At 32.8% G+C, this 16,764-nt stretch overlaps 1 protein-coding gene across 1 annotated transcript; it reads left to right on the forward strand.

Moving 5' to 3' along the window:
* The first annotated feature begins 3,702 nt into the window (after nucleotides 1–3,702).
* Nucleotides 3,703–15,432, forward strand: LOC145328252 (lysosomal phospholipase A and acyltransferase-like). The gene is made up of 16 exons (XM_080171869.1): nucleotides 3,703–4,261; nucleotides 4,629–4,736; nucleotides 5,784–5,886; nucleotides 6,251–6,304; nucleotides 6,502–6,564; nucleotides 6,918–6,990; nucleotides 8,726–8,839; nucleotides 9,299–9,373; nucleotides 9,682–9,782; nucleotides 11,391–11,447; nucleotides 11,893–11,971; nucleotides 12,104–12,163; nucleotides 12,511–12,544; nucleotides 13,091–13,154; nucleotides 14,102–14,188; nucleotides 15,286–15,432. The coding sequence occupies exons 1-16, from the start codon at nucleotides 4,183–4,185 to the stop codon at nucleotides 15,341–15,343; spliced, it is 1,209 nt and encodes a 402-aa protein (XP_080027995.1). The 5' UTR covers nucleotides 3,703–4,182; the 3' UTR covers nucleotides 15,344–15,432.
* The last annotated feature ends 1,332 nt before the right edge of the window (nucleotides 15,433–16,764 follow it).

A 16,764-nucleotide genomic window follows, 5' to 3' on the forward strand; every position in this document is an offset into this window, starting at 1 on the left:
AAAGGCAGTCTGGCCTTCATGATTGTTTCTTTAAACGACAGGAAATTTAATTTTGATATCTGTAACTAAAAAAATTTTGAAAATAGGACCATAAACACTGAAGATATGGAGAAAAATGTGAAAAATATAAAAATAGCCTAAAACCTGCTAAAAATCGGTCCGACCGCAAATGATGTTTTATGGTCAATTGTGCTCCTTAATAATGGGAATGTTGTCAAAAAATTTCAGCATTCTATCTTTTATAGGAGCTGAGTAAATCCCGTTTCCCCCATAGCGTTACGGACTGACGGACTGACGGACTGACTGACGGACTGACGGACGGACGGACAAAGTGAATTATAGAGTAGCTTCGCTACTAACAAAAAGTTGAAAAATAACCGATGGCGGATGTCAAAGCTTTTTTGAGGTTGAGTAAAATGATAGGTTTAAATTTTTGAGGGTGAAATATAATGTATTCTTTAAAAAATTTTGTACCCTACCCCTGCTCTGGAAAAGAGTTAACAATGTAAAACTAATTTATGTTTTATCAACTTGAAATATTTGAAAAATGAATAGTTAAAAATTAAGAAATTCGGCTAATTTAAATAATTTTTGATAGGGACTGTAGAATTATGTAAATATGGAGTGTCTTTATTGAAGGATTTGAATACGACGGATTGGAAGCTCTTCATAGTGCCCATAAAAAATGACGTCATACAATAAAAATAACCAATGATAGGCCAATGCACAGACTACATTACTAATTACAGGCTAGAATACATTTAAATTAACAAATGGTAGGCCATTTTTAAAAATCTAAATTTCTTTTAACTTTTAGTTGCGTGTTATGTGAAAGATATGATAAGATTAAACAGAAATTAAAAATGTTCTGTAATTTATAGAAATGATTATCCCATGTAGGATATCATCAGATTAAGAATTAAGAATATAAGATTAATATTATCTTGAATTAATCTACATTAATTTTATCTTTTAACTAAGTTTTACAGGAAGGGAGGGGACATTGAGCTGTTTATTTATTAGTCCCTAAAGTTTTCTTATTCTTTGGCCTTGCAACTTAGGGGACTTTGTTTGGTTCATTAAGTTGAGTGTCCAATCGTTTCAACCACAAATTGTAATCTACAGAAGGGGTAACTTTGTGAATCATAATTTGAAATGTACATCAATTTATCGGCCATTATCTTATCCCTTTTAATCTCTGAAGTTTTAGCATCGTTAGTGTGTTAGATGGCAATTTGAATTTTTGTAGCAAAGCAACTCTGTCAATCTAAGTAACCGTCTTATGCTCAAGAGTCGGTTATCATCATTATGCAAAAAAATAAGAAATGGAGGGGCGGGAGTGGTTTTTTATTAGTTAGGGATAGTTTATGTTTTGCACCGGGTAACCTGCATGGTTAGGGCACTGCAGGTTAAAGCCTTAAAGGTTTAGTAGGGTTTAAAGCTGTCCTTATAGCGTTAAAATCAAGGAATAATTTGAGGGAAAGCACCATCGAAAATATGATTTACTCGGCTGCTATTAGAAATAGACGGTTGATTTTCAATTTTTGAGATTCTACTGTTATCAAGCTTTTAATGATTAGTTTGTTAGTTTGTTGTAATGCTTTTAGGGCTCTGAAAATTTTACAGGGGAAATGTATTAATGTTACTTACACACAAAATAAGATAAACCACACTCCCCACAATGAATTAATTATTACTTGGATGTTATACCAGATTTTCATGTCTTAATGTAAAACTCGCATCGGGATAAAATAACGATACAACCATTTCCCCCCTTTACTATACCCCTCACATCCTACTCGATGATCAAACAAACTAATAAATGAGTTCCTTTTTGCAATCTAAATAGACGTAAATTTTCCCCTGTCATACTATCCACGTATATTCTATATCCGTTATTCCCAATCTTCATTAATGAAAAAATTTTATACATTTTTTTGCGTACTTTTTATACCAAATAATCGGATTGAAATGAAAACTTATATATATATTATGATTCAAATTATGAATAAATTCTGCTGATTAACAACGTGGATGAAACCCTTTAAAATTTACAAATTTTACCAAATATATGTTTTTACATTATCATATTAGCAACTCTAGAGCAAAACAACTCTCTAAACTACATTTATTATATTTTCAATTTTGATTAATTTAATAAAAAAAAATGGGGATAAGTGTCAGTTTTTCTCCTAGGAGGGTGATGATGACCTCCGCAAAGTAGACTTCCCAGAGGCTATTTTATGCTAGACTGTAAAGGAGAGCCATATCGGTTAAGCGGTGAACGATTTACAGACAGTTTCTATAAAAAAAAAACAGTTTCAGTTTATTCGATTAAAAAATTACATTGGGTTTTAAACTCAGAGGCTAATTGCTGTCATTTTTATAGGCTTTTCGCTTTTATGGAAAATACTACTCTGATTACAATATAAGTAATCCATATTGTATTATATTTATACAGAAATATTTTTTTATATATTTTTTTTTATAAAGCTCCACAAGTGTTTGTGTTTCTGCACTTTTCTTCTGAAATTTGGTTTTGGCTAAAAAGAGCAAATAGTTCCTTTTTAAATAAACTTTCAAAGTTTCAAGTCATTTTCGATGTCTGCTAAAATATTGCTGGTAACGAATATTGCCAAAAATTTATGAATTTTAAAGGCTGCTAGCTGCCAAACGGCTGAACGTACAGATCATGGCCGCACACTGTTTTAAGCGGCATAAAAAGGACTACAAAAATCTGGATAGCCATAAATCAATAATGCATAATTATCTTGCAGTGCAGAGAAATGCGCGAAAAAGACCTATTTTACGCGGTTTTTCTTCAGTGAAGCTTCCCTGTGCATCATTGGATCTTGTTTATTCCAGATTATTTGTAGGCCTTCTTATGCCGATTAAAATGGTGTGCGGGTATGATCTGTACGTTCAGCCGTTTGGCAGCTAGCAGCCTTCAAAATTCATAGATTTTTGGCAATATTCGTTACCAGCAATATTTTACCGTGAACTGCAGTAGATCCAATAAATTTATACCAACATTTCTTAGATACTTCACCTGATTGTAGAATTAGATACAAGATTTTGTGCACAGACCTAAAAGTGAACCACTCCTACGATTACCTTAGGAATAGCAGAAAATCTTAAAAATCCATCCCTACATTATGGGTTACCATAACCTTCAGTTGAAGATAGGGATATAATTTCCATTTAATTATGTAAAATAATGTAAAAATGAATGGAATATACTTTTCTATTTGTTCTCTTTTGGTCTGTCTAGTCAGAGGGAGAGGATAATGGGCTGTTTGTTACACCAGTCCCAAAATTTTTATTATAATGTTTTCTTATTCGTTGCCTCAAATTGATTGGGGACTTTATTGAATTTTGATTGGTTGGTTCACTAAGATGAGTGTCCCCAAACATTTCAACCACAAATTGTTATCTAAAGAAGAGGTAAGTTTGTGTTTCATCATTGGATTTGTACATCAATTTTTCGGCCATTGTCTTATCTCTATAGATCCCTGGGTACAATTGGACGTAATTGTCATTGATTTGATGAAGTTACGAAAAAAATGAAAAGAAAGGCAAGAAAATTCCACTTTTTAGCAGACATCGAAAATGACTTGAAACTTGTTTATTTCTTTGTGCCGTAATAAATATGTAATTGAGATCATATGTGGGTCACAAAAAAAACGCATCAGTCGTAATTCAAATGTGTATGTGAAAATAATGTTACATATCTATGAAATTGACAGTAAAAAAGTGTATTTTTAAAGAAATTGTTATAATTATGAAATAAGCAAATATATAAGCAAAAAACAGCCATGGAAATGTTTAGACTTATTTCTAGTTTATACAATGGATTTATTATTACTTGGAACTTACACCAGATTATCATGTATTTTAATAAAGTGAAACTTGTAGCGGGCTAAACTATACGTTCCCCTCCATCCACCCCCCTAACCCAATCCCGTCCCTAACTACTGGATGAACGAACAGACCAATGAATGACAGGAATATGAAGGCGGGCATGAATTTATGGCATAAATTTTATGAAGAGGGAGGAGGGTATAACATTGGGGAGTAGTATTACCCCTTCCTCCTCTACAAAAAGGACAAGCAATTTACTCCCTTTGTTGCTATCCTAATAAAAGTATTTCAGATAATTGAATTTTTTGTTATTATGGCAAAATGTTTCTAAATGTTACAGTGTTCTTGCTAAATTATTTATTTGCTCCCAAGGGATCAAATCTACATCCAATAATATTAGGTAATGTATTGTCGGTAACTAACGGCTTAGCACCTAGAGGAATTTTCAGAGAAACTTGAAATAAGGGTAGGGAAAGGTCGACCTACATTTTTAATTTTCAGTTTTAGAATTTCCTTGTGAGGGTGGAATAAGCCACCTACAATTAAACCACTCCTTGACTTATAAGAAGCTTCAAAGAAAAAAGGAATTGAGGTTGGCGAGATCTTTTGGTACAGAAAAAATGATATATATCCCAAGTAGAAATAACTAAAATTACTCCTTCTGATTAAATAAACTATTGGTTGAAAAGTTTGAACACTACTAGTTTTTACCAATAAAGATTCGATAAAAGTCCCCAAAGTTTTAGAGCCAATAAAGTTTTGTTTAGTTCCTGGAGATGGGGGGTCCCAGATAGAAGCTCGGGTCAACAGATCTACTCCCATCCATTTCTGGTGCTATGATCATACAGACTGGTTTGATCTATGGTTAAATATAGGTAAAATATATTTGCAAAAATAATGGGCGGTATTTTTCTTATTATCTCAGCTCCTATTAAAGCTAAAGGGCTAAAAAATGTTGTGCATATCGCCAGTTTGATAATGAATTTCCGACTATAAGTGAGTCAAAGTCAATTTTCGCTTTCTTCACCCTTTTATTTAACAACCTTTGTTTTTAGGTCCTTTTTTACTTTAAAATTTCAAACGGCTGTAATTTTCTTATTTTTGAAGCTAGAATTTTTTTTTATAAATGTTTATCTTTATGTAAATTTTATATTATAAATCTCAAAACATAAATTTCGGCGGCTGCAGCTGTACTTGGCAGCTGCCAGCCGCCACACTCAGTGGAAAAACGGCGGCGAATCTTGATGAAATTTTAAAATGTTCTGTAGACATAAAAGAAAAGTTTAAGTTTAGATTTTGAAGTCTTTAAGTCAAAAATTGCGGTCACAGGAGGCTTTTAAAGATTTCTGGAGACCTGGAGGATCAGGACCTGCAGGATCATACCTAGAACCTGAAATTGACCTGAACACCTATATTTTATATAAGGGTTTACTACTAGAGGATATTTTAGTAAGATAAAACAATATTTTTGCTCTTTACTTGAATGACCCTGCTAGGTTTGCTGCCAGGATGGAGATATTCATAAAATCAAACTCTCAGTTTTGTGTCATACCCATATTTAAAAAGTCACTGAGTTATAGCCCTCTATCTTTCACACACAGAAAATGAGATAAAAAAAAACCTGACCGTTAAGGTTATGTGTCTTGTGGACCCCTTGTATTTTATTTTTAAAAAATAAACTTAGGACATGTTAGGTTAGTTTTTATTGTGTGCAAAGTAGCCCCTTACGGTTATATTCTGCTGCTAAAAAAACTTGCCCCCCCCGCCCACCCTTTATTTACATCAAGGGGGTTCTTTCTAAAAACTTTTAGTAAAAACACAAAATGAAATATTACAAACAATTTATACTATCTACTATCCTTTTTTAAAAATAATTTTAAAGAATAATCTAACATTTTATTAATTTTTGTTGTCTTTTTTAGAACAGCTTCTACCGCCAGCCGTTTACTGCTGGGAACAAAATATCCGCCTTAGATATAACAGAAAAACAAGAAAAACTAGCAATGCCCGTGGTGTGGAAACTAGGTCATTTCTAACACGCAACGAATGTTCTACAATACATAATAGTATTTAATCATATATTCTTATAGACAGCTTTCCATGGATATTAAAATGAAAACTTATATATTAAATCCAGTAGGCCCGAGTGGACAAAGGCCTGTGCAAAAAAAAATAGTATTAATTTTATGACTTTTAATTTTAATATTCGAGGGAAATTGTCTGTTATACAATGATATACATGAGTTTTGAATATGGCTGAGAACCGGTTCTAATCGAGCGGATATTAATCGGTTTCAAAGTCATACTGGAATAGTAATCAATCATTAATCTTAGGGATATCTGCTATCAAAAACGCAATTTTAATAATAAATATTTTTTTTATATTTAGGATTCCTGGGTTTGGAGATACGTTTACTGTTGAATACCTAGATAAAAGTAGAGGGTGAATATCTTATAATCAAATCTTCTCTATCCTATTATATAAAGTAGTAAGGTTGTTTGTCTGGAACTAAAATAGTGCCATAGTGCCTAAACCCCTCTATGTCGACTTTGGACCAAAAAACTGTGTCTAATCAATCAATCAATATAATCCTCGTTTTGTTAATAAATCTCCGAAAAAATATAATTTATTTTATTTAGATCTGTTGGTTATTATTTCAATTCGATTGTAGATGATTTGGTCAAGAAACAAGGATATATTAGGTAACATTTTGCAGCAAAGCTACTCTACAATACTTAGGATTTACCAGTTGGTTACAGGCAGGGCTCGGCAGCCGCGCGTTTGCGGGTTTAAATTTAATGCTGAGGCGCGGCTGCAGATCCCTGTTTACAGGAACAACCAACAACTAAATTGATTTTTTCATTATCTGGTGGGCTACCTTGTATTTAATAAGACAGTGTCTGAAAAATCTGCTGAAATTTCGAAAAATTTAGAATATTATTAGGTTGTTGTTTACAGCTGAGTTATAACACCTTTAGAACAATTATATTGCAATACAAATTAAATAACATTTACGAACTACGAATACCTAAAATAAAAACCTTGATTAATTTAGAGCTGTGAATATTCATGGGGCACCATACGACTTTAGACTGGCAGCTAATGAACAAAAACAATATTTCATAGAGGTAAATATCATAATACTTGTTTATCGCATCGTATAATGGACAGCTTTTCGCGAATATCGAAATTAAAAGAGGGAGGTAATTTTCTTGTAAATCCCGTAAAGGTGTGTGTTATAAGGCCTAAAATTAGTAGTAGAATGATAAGGTGCTCTATATATTTGTATTCCCTATTGAATAGAACAATAGGGAAGAAATTTTTTTTTTTTTTTTAATAACCTTTCCTGGAATATCTTTAAAAAATAAGAAATTTCTATCAAACGCTTTGTTTGGCTCAAACTGACACAAATAAAAAAAAATATAATTATAATAAATCAACCTGTAAAGAATGACTTCTTCCTTTGTTTAATGGTATAGATTGTTCTTAACCTTTACCTTGTACCTTTAGAAAACATTATTATTATAATTATATTTTTTTTAAATTTTTGTCAGTTTGAGCCAAACAAAGCGTTTGATAGAAATTTTGTATTTTTTAAAGGTATTCCAGGTACGGTTATCAAAAAAAAAAAAAATTTCCCTATTGTTCTATTCAATAGGGAATACAAATATATAGAGCACCTTATCGTTCTACTACTATTTTTAGGCCTTATAACACACACCTTTACGAGATTTACTAGAAAATGACCTCCCTCTTTATAAGATAAAAACCAGTTTTGTTAGACATAACAAAACTGGTATTAACCCTTAACGTTCAGGCCCCTTGCCGCATCTTAATCGGTTGGGGGGGGGGGGGGGGGGGGCGTTCACCCCCCCCCCTATTATCTCAATTCCTTTAAGAGCTAGAGGGCTAAAAAGTTTTGTGCAAGTCCCCTGTTTGATAATGAATTTCCGACCTTAAGTAAGTCAAAGTCAATTTTCGCTTCCTTCACCCTTTTATTTAACAACCTTTGTTTTTAGGTCCTTTCTTACTTCAAAATTTCAAACGGCTGTAATTTTCTTATTTTTGAAGCTAGAAGAAAATTTTTGTACAGAAAATGTTTATTTTTATGTAAATTTTATATTAGAAATAACAAAATATAAATTTCAGCGGCCGCAGCTGTACTTTTAAATTTCAAATTTTAATACGTTATGTAGACATGTAAGAAATGCTTAAGTTTAAAATTTGAAGTCTCTAAGTCAAAAATTGCGGCCACAGGAACCTTTTAAAGATTTCTGGAGACCTGGAGGATCAGGACCTGCAGGATCATACCTGGAACCTGAAATTGACTTGAACACCTGTATTCAATATGAGGATGTAATACTAGAGGATATTTTAGTATTTGGTAAGATAAAATACTTTGTTTAAGTCAAAAAAATATTTTTGCTCTTTACCTGGATGACCCTGCCAGGTTTGCTGGCATCCTGTGCCCACCAGGATGGATGTAGATATTCAAAAAATTCCAACTCTCAGTTATGTGTCATACCCAAACTTAAAAAGTCACGCAGTTTGGGCTCTTTATCTTTTACAAACAGAAAATGAGATAGAAAAACCCTGGAAGGGGGGGGGGCGTTAAGGGTTAAATTTATGATTTTTACTTTAATATTCGTGGAAAATTGTTTGTAATACTATGCTATGCATATTTTTTTTAGTATGGCTGAGAACCATTTCTAGTTCAGCGGATATTAATCGGTTTCAAAACCATACTGAAAAGATCTTATTTACTACTCATAATTTAATTCTTATATAATAATATTTATAAAAAAGCTTTTACAGCTCATTATCTTTGTTATCATCAATTGCATAAATTCTTGTTTTATTTAGCTGAAGAAGTTGTTTGAAAAAACGTATGAATCGAATGGAGGAAAACCTGTGATCTTAATATCACATAGTATGGGTTCTTTGATGGCGCTACATTTTCTGCAGTCTCAAACACAGGTAGATAGATAGATAAATATTTATAATTACACAGATAGATAAATAGAAACACAGGTAGGTAGATAGATAAATATTTATAATTACACAGATAGATAAATAGAAACACAGGTAGGTAGATAGATAAATAAACAGATAAACAGTTTCTAGCCTTTGCGGGGACTCGAGACTCTACCCTTGTTGGGCCAATCACCTAACCCTGCAGGAAAATCAGCATTATGTAACCTAAATAACCTATCAAAAGCTACTGTAAAAATGTGACGAAACCAGCTACCTCGTTTTTCCATGATCCGAAGATTTATCAGATTACAGATTATTCTATGCAGAAAAATAGATAAATTAATTCATCATCTGGAAAACATATCTTGCCAACAAAATTAGAATTAATCATATAATTATTAAGTTTACCATCTGCGGAAAAGTATCTATAATACGACGCAATAAATAACTATTCCTATATAGGCCTGGAAAGACAAGTACGTAGTAAGATTTGTAAGTCTGGCTGGAGCCTGGGCTGGTACTGCACAAGCTGTTAGGGTAACTCATATATTAGAATAAAGTAACAGGATGTTTGTCTGTCTGTACCGAAGGATCTCAAGCATGTAGTAAGATTTGTAAGTCTGGCTGGAGCCTGAGCTGGTACTGCACAAACTGTCCGTCCGTAAAGATTTAGGAGAAATGCAATTTTCTCAGTCGCTGTTTATAATAGACAGCTGAAAGTTTTTGTGATTATACCCCGTACCAATGAGTATCCATTTTATTATATACTTTGTCTGCCGGTCATTCTTCTAAAGAAAGATTTTGAGATTTATTTTTTCGCTACTAAAAACATCTTCATCTTCCAGGTGTTTGCTGAGGGTACCGATCTTAATTCAAAATTTTTAAGCGAAAAACATTTGCTCTGGGAGAGAACTTGTCCTAGCCTCGCATGGTTGATGCCAAACAGGTATTTAGTATGTTGACAATTTATGATTTTTCACACAAAAAAAAATAAATGTTTGTTGGAGCATTTAGCGAAACAACTAATGAACCAAATAAATTTTAAATTATTGGTATAGGGATTCTCTGCAAAAAATATTCAGCCTTCTATCTTGAATTGCAGCCAAGAAAATCATATTTTTCACTAAAAGTAGTAGATATAATTTTAGAGTATCTTTGCTTACAACAAAAATTACTTTTATTTGTGTAATAGATGTATTTAGGTTTTAAATAGTTCATAATATTCAAATGATTAAATAGGCCACAGTAAAAGTGTCTGACTATGACGTCAGAAAAAATTAACAATTAACCAATGAGAAGCCAGTATTCACAATGGAAAATATATAGCGGCCTCTCATTGGTTAGTTGTTAATTTTTTCTGACGTCATAGTCAGACACTTTTACTGTGGCCGATTAAATATGTTACTTTTTTTTAAAAGAAGACCTTCAAACAATATAGTCTAAATTTGAACTAGATTGTTTAAATGTTTTCCAAATAAAGTAAAATGATTTTAAATTTTAATTTGAATGTTAAAAAGCTTAATAAAAAGGCAGAAAATTTTAATGATACAATTATAAAAATAAATATTTTTTTACTTATTTATAACATATCAATTTAGTATTTTTTTTTTGTTTTTTAGTCTTTTAACAAATTTAACGTACCTATCTAATTTTAAACTTATTAAAAATTCTAATTCGTCATTTTTGAACAAAAAAATGTTATCTTGAACGAAAAACAAACTTTAATTCTATTGTGGTATCCGCCTAGGATAAATGGCAGACACCAGAGTTCAAAATGACTACGGCAGTGTGAACAGACGTGGACACCTATACTATAGAGAAGCTACGCTTCTCTAGCAATCACTAAATAATAAACAGCATCTATTCAGTTGTTCCTTTATTGAAGGTCTAAGGATTACTAAAGTTGTACAACATAATATAAATACATATGGATTAGGAATAAAGATAGTTAAAGGTAAATCATACAAGTAAAACATAGATAGTTGCAATGGTTAGGTAGATGGCTATCCCTGTCCGGGGGAGGCAGGATAGCCCATGGAACAGCACAATAGGTAGATAAGCATAGAGGGGTTGAGTGGTAGGTCTGGGTACTAAAAAGGGAAGGTTTGATGATTACTGTGACAACAACAGTCTGTGTGGGGGTGATTCTATCAGGTGAGGTAAGGCTTAGATCCTTTATCCTCAGGGCTGAGGTGGTGCTGATAACTTGGTGGTTGAAGGGGAAGGTTCCAGTGCTTAAGAAGGGAGAGGGAGGGGTAACATCTCTCCCTCCATTTGCAGGACAACTGAGAGATGAAATCAATACCGTTATCTGACATATTTTCAGGTGGCTTTACAATTGTAGAATAACAGGATTTAGCTGGGTGCGTAGCATCACTATAATGTCTTGGTTTCTGCATGGCCCAGAGTTGCCGCATACCACACTATCATGTCATCTTCTGTGACTTCCATTAGCCCAGAAAAAAGCAGTGGATTTATAAAGATTTAAAGAAAAGAGCGCTAATCGTGGTTATGGCATCTGAACCGAAAAATAATCCATGTAAATAATTTTTAGTAATAAATGGGACGACAAGGATGTTCTTATTCAACTTCCAGACAAACAATATACCAGGTATAATAAAATATTAGATTAAGGAAATAAGTCTATCGTGTCAACTACTTAATTTTACAATTGTATAATTTTTATAAACCTAAGAAAGGGTGCTATTCCTCTCGAGCAATGTTAACCCCCCTCCCTCTAAATAAATTTAAAATAATTAAAGGAATTTTTTTGCCTTTTTTTTTTACTTTAAGTCAGGTTAGGTTAGGTTATATAGGGTAATAGCTAGGTATAGAAAAAATACTACCTCTAATTATTTTCATTATAGTTCAAACTTCAAACTATGAGGGAAAAATGTTAAATGCAAACTTATTGAGAACAAAATATCATGTATGGATCTAAAACATTTATTAATTATAATATTTTTGGTCAAACCATAAGAAATATATTCTTATCAAAGCTAGTGAATTTTTGTTAGTTCATATTCACTTAAGTTCAAATACTCATGTATATCTAGATCAAACCTGACAGAATTTTTCAAAAGCCTTTCCAATAAAACTGGAACTAACATGGAATATATGATGGAAGACACTAAGGTAAAAAATTAATGACCGTATGCTGTATCAAAATAACAGGATGTCTAAATCTTGATTTCCCTGAAAATAAGGTACAAATTTAAAGGATTTTATCAAGAATCATCAGCAACTTTTTAATAATTATTACAATAGGACCTTCTACATGACTTGGCCGCACCAAATGTACCAATGGACTGCATACACAGTAGTAAGGTTAATATTTTTTTTTTAGCAAATTCATTGCTTTCACACAAAGTGACTATTGAGCACTGATAAACAACCCTAATTATTTTTCTTTTTCATATAGATTCAAATTGAGAAGTTCTCCAATAGGAAGTTCTAGCCCTGCGGGGCAACCCAGTATAAATTAACCTAACCTAAAATAAAAATAAATAAAAAAAAGTACAACCCTAATAGAAGCACTTGAGGGGAGGGGTTAGTCAATACCTCCATATTCCAGAAGAGTTTCAAACTAAAAAATAGTGGGGGAATTAATTCTTATTTTTTTACATTCCTGTTACTTTTACCTGGATGTACGATTACATCATGTATTGTTTTAGTATTCAACTCCGGAAAAACTGGTGTATCCTCCAGGTATGATTTAAACCTTCACTTTTAGACAAAAGTAACCCCTATGTAGATTTTATTAATTGGTGGAAAAGCTTGGACACTCCAATTTTGTACATACTAATATTAAATCAATGTTACAACCTTTATGTGTTGGCAGAGTTTATAGTCTCGCCCTGAAAATCATAGTAAATGGTAAATTAAACAAAACATTTGAAATTTAGAGAGATACTTTTTACTGAAAATTTTTAATCATTCTATGATTCTATTTTATGTCACTATTATAACTAAAGCAACAAAATTAAATTACCTTTCCTTTTTAAATTTATTTTAATTTTCTAATTTAGATATCAAAATAAAATAATAAAGGGGGCATGAGCTATATGTAACTCTGTCCACAGGGCGCGTGCCCTGTCCCGATTTTGTATTAGGTCTTTGAAATCAGCTAATAGTGTCGCAAATAGCACAGTCCTTACAAAATAACATATTGCTAGCAGACGAAAAAGGGTCTCCATCACATGAGGCAAGGAGTTGTCTGGTTTATACATCTATATTTATACATTTGTTATTCAGATACATTCCCACTGTACGACCCGAAGACAATTTATGGTGATGGCGATGGTACTGTCAACATTAGGTAAAACATTATTGACATAAATGCAAACGTTTTAGGGATGTAGAAATAAAAGAAAAATATAGTCCAAACAAGGACAACATCCTTAAAAGCGAAGCTCTGAAACTATAGGACAAAGGAGTATAGTCCCTTTCGTGACAACGCCCCTTGAGGGGCGATTAGTCGTATTTTTAAAATGGCTTTTAACAGGTTATTTTAGGTTATATTGGGTTAGGTGATTGCCCCGCAGGGTTTTTGAGCACCGGCAAAGGCTAAAATAGGAGAAAAGCTACTGTTAAAATACGAAGAATCGCCCCTTAAGTTGCGTTGTCACGAAAGGGACTATACCCGTACAGAGAAACATTAATGAATGTATAAGTTGGACGGACACACGGACGGACCGACCCTAATTATAGAAAAGCTTCGCTTTTCAACTTAGTAATCTAGAAATAAAATTAAAAGATAGTCCATAGAAGAAATGGTAAAGCGCAAGTAAAGAAAGACAAAGGAATAGTTAGTTTTGGTTTATAACACTGGAATCCTATACAGTAATGTAAAAAAATCAGGAATAAAAAAAGTATATAAAAGTATTGATAGTGGTGTTGGGGGGAAGGGGTTATTGAAGTTAAAATATAGGTTTTTCTCGTATTCATTCGAATCCGGTGGATAGGAACCGGTTCTCATCCATACGAAAAAAACATGTCTAGCATCGTATTATATCCAGCTTTCTACGAATATAAAAATGTACAATCATAAAATTAAAACCAGTTTTTTTAGCCCGTGCCTTCGGCACCTCGGGGCTAAAAAAATGGTTTTAATCTTATAATTGTACATTCTATATCCGCGGAAAGCCGTTTATAATACGATGAAAGAAATAACTATTTCAATTTTCAATATGACTGAGAACCAGTTCATATCCAGCTGATATATCGAAGCCATGCTGGCAATGCAATTCTGATATTATATTATAGAAGCTTGGAAACATGCCTAGAATGGAAGGATAAACAAGAAGTTAACCATGTAAAGCTAGAAAATCTAGAACATCTTAGCATGCTTAGGTAAACAAGTGCTGCTAGCATAGCTGCTCTATAATTTGTGTTGATTGGCACAATATAAGTATAGATGAATAATCCAAACAGCTATCCGTCTTATTGTCCACTGACCCTTTACATGTCAGAAGACATTGTCTTAAAATGTGTGCATTCTTTTACAGTACAAGCTTACAAATCTTAGTTCAAATTTGGTTGTATAGAGGTTTAAACCTTTTTAGCTATTTCATCCTTTAAAAAAAACTGTATTGGTATAGCCAAACGTACAATAACTTTGAAGTCGCAGATATTTGGTAATCTTTAAAAGAAAGAAAAAAGATTTGTAAAAAAAATGATACAACTATTTTGATGATAAAAATCATTGGCAGAAAAGTTTAAACATTGTTATTATGTACAGTATAATCCTGGTCCAGATAGATTTTATAGTTTAATAATGCTTCCGGACAAAGTAGCTTCAGGACATTTACTTAAGAAAAGTAGCTTCCACTATTAATAAAGGTCATGGCCGCAGCGCTCGGCCCCCTGGCCTGCCTAGCCGCGGGCGCTCGGCCCCCTAGCCTATAACCTAACCTAACCTAACCAAAAAAATTGTAAAAACATTATTAAAATTGTAAAAATCTATCAACCACTTTTTGCAAAATCCATGAAATTCTAAACCACCTATGTATTATCAGTTTATGATATTTTTCTTAAATAAATGTTCTGAGGCTAACATAGGTTAGGTTAGGTTAGGTTTTAGGCTAGGGAGCCGAGCGCCCACGGCTAGGCAGGCCAGGGGGCCGAGCGTTGCGGCCATATTGGAGACTATTTTTCTAAGGAAGCTACTTTTCTTAAGTAAATGTCCTGAAGCTACTTTGTCCGGAAGCTACTTTGTCCTGAAGCTACTTTGTCCGAAGCTACTTTGTCCGAAGCTACTTTGTCTGAAGCTACTTTGTCCAAGATCCAATTTAATATTACTTGGATATTAAACCAGATTATCATGAATCATTAGGTTGAAATAACGACCTCCCCCAATCCACCACCTTTACCCTTATCCTCTCCCCTCCGTCTAGATGTACAAACTGTCCAATAAGTGATGTTCATGTTAGCAATCTACATTTTTTTAGGAGTGAAGAAGTTATCAAGCTTGTATCTGAGACTGTTGCTAAAATAAATGGTGCCTAACAGTTTCCTTGGAAATTTTTACTTTCAAATTACCTATACTTCACTTTTTGTACAAAATTTACATTTTTATAAATAAATTATTTAGTCTACCATTGAACTTTATACATAAACTAGCGGATTCGCCCCTAGCCTCTAGGGGCTTTGCCCCAAGAGGTTTCATCAAACTAATTTTTCGTGTTTTAGATTGCAAAGAAAATTTTATAAAAAAAATTTGGGAGGGGATTTTTTTTTTTTTTTTTTTTGGGGGGGGGTAATCGACCCCACTATTTTAATTTTAGTTTTAAAAAGAAAAAAAAAATTTTTTTTGGGGGGGGTATTTTTCATTTTTTTGGGGTTAGGGGTGTCCAAACCCCCGCAGAAAATAGCTATAAACCTTCGCTACAAACAGACAGACATCGTTCTACTTTGTAATTGTATTATAGATAAATAGAAATATAGACAGACAGGAGGACAGATAGATAGATAAATATACAGACACACAGACAGACAGGTAGATAGATAGATATGAAAATATGGATTGATTAAAGGTAGAAACACAGCGGTAGCCCAGTACTTAACAAATGACTTCAAACATACCTAAACACAATCAAAACTGACCAATCACAGCTAAAATTGAGCCTTGAACAGTCTACAATAGTGGTGTGATATTTGAAGAGATAATAATACAATGAATTATATTTAAAGAAGGGTAAATATAGATTTCATTATAGTAAGTAACTTAAACAGACAAATTAAACTTCTGCAATAAATTTGGGTTTAGTAACGAGGTTTCAGGAACTTGGACCAACGTAAATTAAAACTTTTGCTTTGTTGATAAAAGACTACAGTTGATTATTATCCTTATAGACTTAAATATATGCTAGGCCATGAAGAAAAGGGTTGATTGTATTATATTTGTCAAAAAAAAGAGTTCAGTGTATTATTAATTACATAAAAATGTAAAGATTTGATTATTTTATAGTTTAGATATGACATTATAGGGTGGATTAAAATAGGATATCTGCCAAATTTATGCTTTGATTAGGAATATTTGTATTTTAGCCATGTACAGCATAAGAACCAGAGATATAAAGGGATTTAAGGCAATACAATGACCGATAAATTTATGTACATCCCCAATGATGAATACCACTTCTGTAGATTAAAATTAGTGGTTGAAGCGTTTGGACACTGAACTAAATAACCAACCAATTAAAATTCAATAAACGTCCCCAAGGTTGTACAGCCAACTAGTACGGGGACTAGTAAAATAAATAGCCCAATGTCCCCTGATAAGAACCCTTTAGTCAACACAGCAACATTGAGAAAATGATTTAAGCCTATATTTAACCCTGTAGGAGATGTCCTACTGTTAAAACACAAAACCAAATTGAATGATGAGAGAATATTTCAAAAAGGTGTTCTAAAAACATGTTTTAAAA

The sequence above is a fragment of the Acartia tonsa genome, chromosome 9 (genome assembly GCF_053477335.1).
Source record: "Acartia tonsa isolate MP-2025a chromosome 9, ASM5347733v1, whole genome shotgun sequence".
In the NCBI taxonomy this organism is placed as follows: domain Eukaryota; kingdom Metazoa; phylum Arthropoda; class Copepoda; order Calanoida; family Acartiidae; genus Acartia; species Acartia tonsa.

Coding starts and splice junctions, on each gene's coding strand:
- LOC145328252 (XM_080171869.1), top strand. CDS start 4,183: ATGTTTCTAAATGTTACAGTGTTCTTGCTAAATTATTTATTTGCTCCC. Junction 6,565..6,917: donor AAGAAACAAGGATATATTAG/GTAACATTTTGC, acceptor TGATTAATTTAG/AGCTGTGAATATTCATGGGG. Junction 11,448..11,892: donor CCAGACAAACAATATACCAG/GTATAATAAAAT, acceptor ATGTATATCTAG/ATCAAACCTGACAGAATTTT.